A 3,644-nucleotide genomic window follows, 5' to 3' on the forward strand; every position below is an offset into this window, starting at 1 on the left:
TAAATCATCAATACTATAGTATGACTGCCTCAATTAAAATGTCTAATAAAAGTCCATATTATTTGTTGCTTTGTCCACAGAAACTCCCAAGGCCAGTGTCTCCAAACAAGGATCTAAAATGCTAGCAAAGGTATCTTCAGCTCTTTCAAAGGTGTTTTCCAGATCTAATACTAACATTTCTAAATCTTCTTCACCACCTCACCAGGATAAACACTGAAGTTCCTTTACCTGATATAAGTTGCTTACTTCTCTTATAAATAAAATGGTTTTCAAAACATAACATAGTGTCTTATAAGATGATTATTATACTATTGAAAATAAGAGCAAAAGAAGTATAAAAGGGTAATGAAGGGTTTAATAAATGCTTTTGGTAAGAATTTTGGTATAAGAAGATGTTAATAATTAGTATTACCTGTGTGCCATGTGATTAAAAGTGTAATTAGTAAACCAGATAACTCACAGCACCCACCAGAAAATGAATTTTTTTTTGTTCGGTGTTTAGAGGATGTTATTACTGAGATGGTTATCAAATTGAGAAGAAAATCAAGCTGAAAATCAAACTATGAAACAGATTCATTAAGAGTTAACTACATATTTAGATGCTCAAATAAAAGCATTTATATCAAATAAAGAAAATCAGTAGTTCCCACCTACAGGTAAGTCTCATGAGTTCATTAAAATATCTTTCAAGCAAAAGATACAACAATAGATAGAGCCCTATCTAAAATAAATAATAACTATGAATATAATATGATATATGCATGAAATGGCCCCTGTTACTGAAAAAATAAACCCTTTCAAATAAAGTACTTTTATGATAAAATATTACCAATCAAAAATCATTGGTCAATAAAATTATTAAATCTTTCATATAAATATTTTACATGAATACAAACATGAAGACTCCATTCGTAAAAACAAAGAAAAAATGGAGAAAATTTAGCAAGATGGCTAGCTAGGTCAATGATAAAAGAAAATTTCAATATCAGTTTAACTTGCTGCTTTGTGATATTGTCCCAACTTTGGCATGTTTGCCTCTGGAATCCAAGGATGTTGTTATTAATAAAAAGATACAAAAGGTGGACCAAATAGCCAGCAAAGAATGTCAAATATCATTTTTCAAAAGCTTACTCATGAACTTTTAGAGACTGTGTCTTCTCATTTATCTGAAATTTTCTTAAAAGTAGCCAATGCTAAGGCAGAAACATCTGAGAAAATTTTCTTTTACAAAATTGAATTCCTTTTAATGAAGTTATTAATCAGTGTAATTATGACAGGTAGCCCTAAAGAAAAAGTGAGTATTTAGTCAAATTTTTACATATTAATGATAATGAAATTATTCAATTGACAGTTTAATCTATAATAATCTCTTAAAATTATTAATAGTTAATCTCAAAAATCATATGAAATTGTGTAACACATGGATGCAGAACTTTTAAAAAATGATAGTTGCTGGGAAATAGCTAGAAATTCAGTTCATGGTTATTTTCAGGAGAGCTAATTCTATATCAGTGTGCATTAGTTGAGACTGTTGTTGAAAGTATCATTACAGATGTTATCTGAATCGCTGGTGTTTCTAAGACTTAGGTATCACATGCTTATAAGCTGTTTCAACATAACAGAAGATTTCACTGTAAAAATTTAAAACAGTCTGGTTCATATACTTATGGATTTAAAGATTTAATATATCAGAGTAATGTACTCTCCTATATAAGACTTTCCTATATAAGAAGTTTTCTAACAGTGAAGGAAGTTTTCTATTTTCTCCAGCTCAAATAGAGGAGGAAGTATCAAGTTCAGAATTAGTCCTTGAAGTTCGCAAAATTTTGGAAAAAATGGTTAATATTGTTGACAAATTTAAGTCCCATGAAAAACCAAAAGGATTTTGTGTTAGATGTAATGTGTTAGATGAAAGATTGTTCTTATTCTCAACTAAACTAGTGAGAAATACTCTAAACTGGAGAGAATATGCTAAAAGTATCAAAGATTTATTGAAAAAAATGCATCTTTTCTGATCAAATAGATAGTAGCTGAAATTTCTAGAAGTAACATTATTCTTTTTACTAAAGACTAAAGATAAAGAAGAAAGATTTCTAAATTCATAAAGTATTGAAATTACATCTTTAGCTATTGATTCTTTTTATGTGGCATTGAAAAGGAGGTTGGAAAACTTTCTATGTGAAAGGCTAGATAGTCAACATTTTAGGTTTGTAGGGCTCATGATCTTTGTCAAAACTACTCCATTATGTTATTTTAGTACAAAAGCAGCTGTAGACAACACATAAATGAATGTGGATGTGATCCAGTAAAACCTTATTTATGGATATTAAAATTTGAATTTCATTTAATTTTCACATGTCACAATATATTATTACTCTCTTGATTTTTTTACTAACTTTAAAATGCAAAAACCATTCATAGATTGGTCAAATCCAAATGACAGGACATATTTATCCCATGCTCACCTCTGAACTATAATTTGGAACCTATGAGTAAGTTTATTATGATATGAAGGGTACTGATTATTGCCTAAAAATAATGACCTTTACTAGTAAAGGTTCAAATTCAGTTGCACAAACTTGGTTCATAAAATTTGAATGTTGATCTCTTTAGTGATTTGCTTATTGAAAATACTGTTGAAAAACCATATAAGCATGCTGCTAAAATATACATTGTGTTAGAAAAAGAAGAGTTAGATCAAGATTTAATTTGAAGGTAAATTTCTAGTTAAAAATTCTTTCTTACTTTGGGAACAGTCGATCAAAATGGATACAGATGTAATATCAGAACACTTCGGTAGTCATTTTTGTAAAAACAAACAAACAAACAAAATCTCAGTTTCACTGCAGCAAAATGAAGTAGGAAGCTCCAAGCTACAGAAACATTCACAAGTAAGCAAAAATTGTCAAAACCAACTTTTCCAGAACTCTGGAAAACAGTCAAAGGTTTATAGCAACTAAGCAAACAATGAATCAAGAAAAGGTTAACTGCAAATTATAGGAAATACTGGTGGTATTTTTACCTGCCCTTTCCCAGCCCTCTTCTCAGCACAGCAGCAGTCTTAAAGAAAGGAGTCTGTATTCTCAGTGTGGGGCCTTTTCAAGAGAGCAGAAAAGATCCTATTGGAAAATTATTGTATTTGTCTCTTCTCAACTGTCTGGGGGCTACATGAACAAGTGACACAAGTCATGAGTCTCTATTTTGACTAATTGGGAACTCAGACTTGAAAAGCAGTGGACGTTGATCAAAAATACTGAAAGCCAAATAACAGCCTGCCGATTCCTGAGACAAAAGACCATAATAGAAATACGAAATAGATGTGAAAGGCCTGGGAACAAAAGCTCGGGAGTTCTTTAAGAAATTAAAATGTTCAAAATCTCCCATGTGAAGGAACCCAGAAAGCCATGCATATGTACGGGGAAGACTTATGTTCAGAAAATAATCGAAGTACCCTAAGATTTCACATCAGGTTTACCCTTTGGCTCAGTGCAAGCCTAAGCAAGAATTTAAGTGTAGTCCCGGCACAGGCCAATCAATACAGACCAGGAGATGCATTTTTAGTAAGTTTCCTTGTTTTGTTTTTGTTTTATTTTGTATTTTAAATCCTGACACTCAAGAAAATCTCTGTCAAAACTCTAACTAAA

General features: G+C 31.0%; 1 protein-coding gene across 1 annotated transcript in view; it reads left to right on the top strand.

The window, feature by feature from the left end:
* Nucleotides 1–2,800, top strand: part of FSIP2 (fibrous sheath interacting protein 2) — a 121,964-nt gene extending 119,164 nt beyond the window's left edge. Inside the window, 7 exon segments of the mRNA XM_012663633.1 lie at nucleotides 879–917; nucleotides 920–973; nucleotides 976–1,104; nucleotides 1,278–1,294; nucleotides 1,588–1,732; nucleotides 1,771–1,896; nucleotides 2,757–2,800. Coding sequence (XP_012519087.1) covers nucleotides 879–917; nucleotides 920–973; nucleotides 976–1,104; nucleotides 1,278–1,294; nucleotides 1,588–1,732; nucleotides 1,771–1,896; nucleotides 2,757–2,800 — 554 coding nt within the window.
* The last annotated feature ends 844 nt before the right edge of the window (nucleotides 2,801–3,644 follow it).

The sequence above is a fragment of the Propithecus coquereli genome, unplaced genomic scaffold (assembly GCF_000956105.1).
Source record: "Propithecus coquereli isolate 6110/MARCELLA unplaced genomic scaffold, Pcoq_1.0 Scaffold82, whole genome shotgun sequence".
Taxonomy (NCBI): Eukaryota; Metazoa; Chordata; class Mammalia; order Primates; family Indriidae; genus Propithecus; species Propithecus coquereli.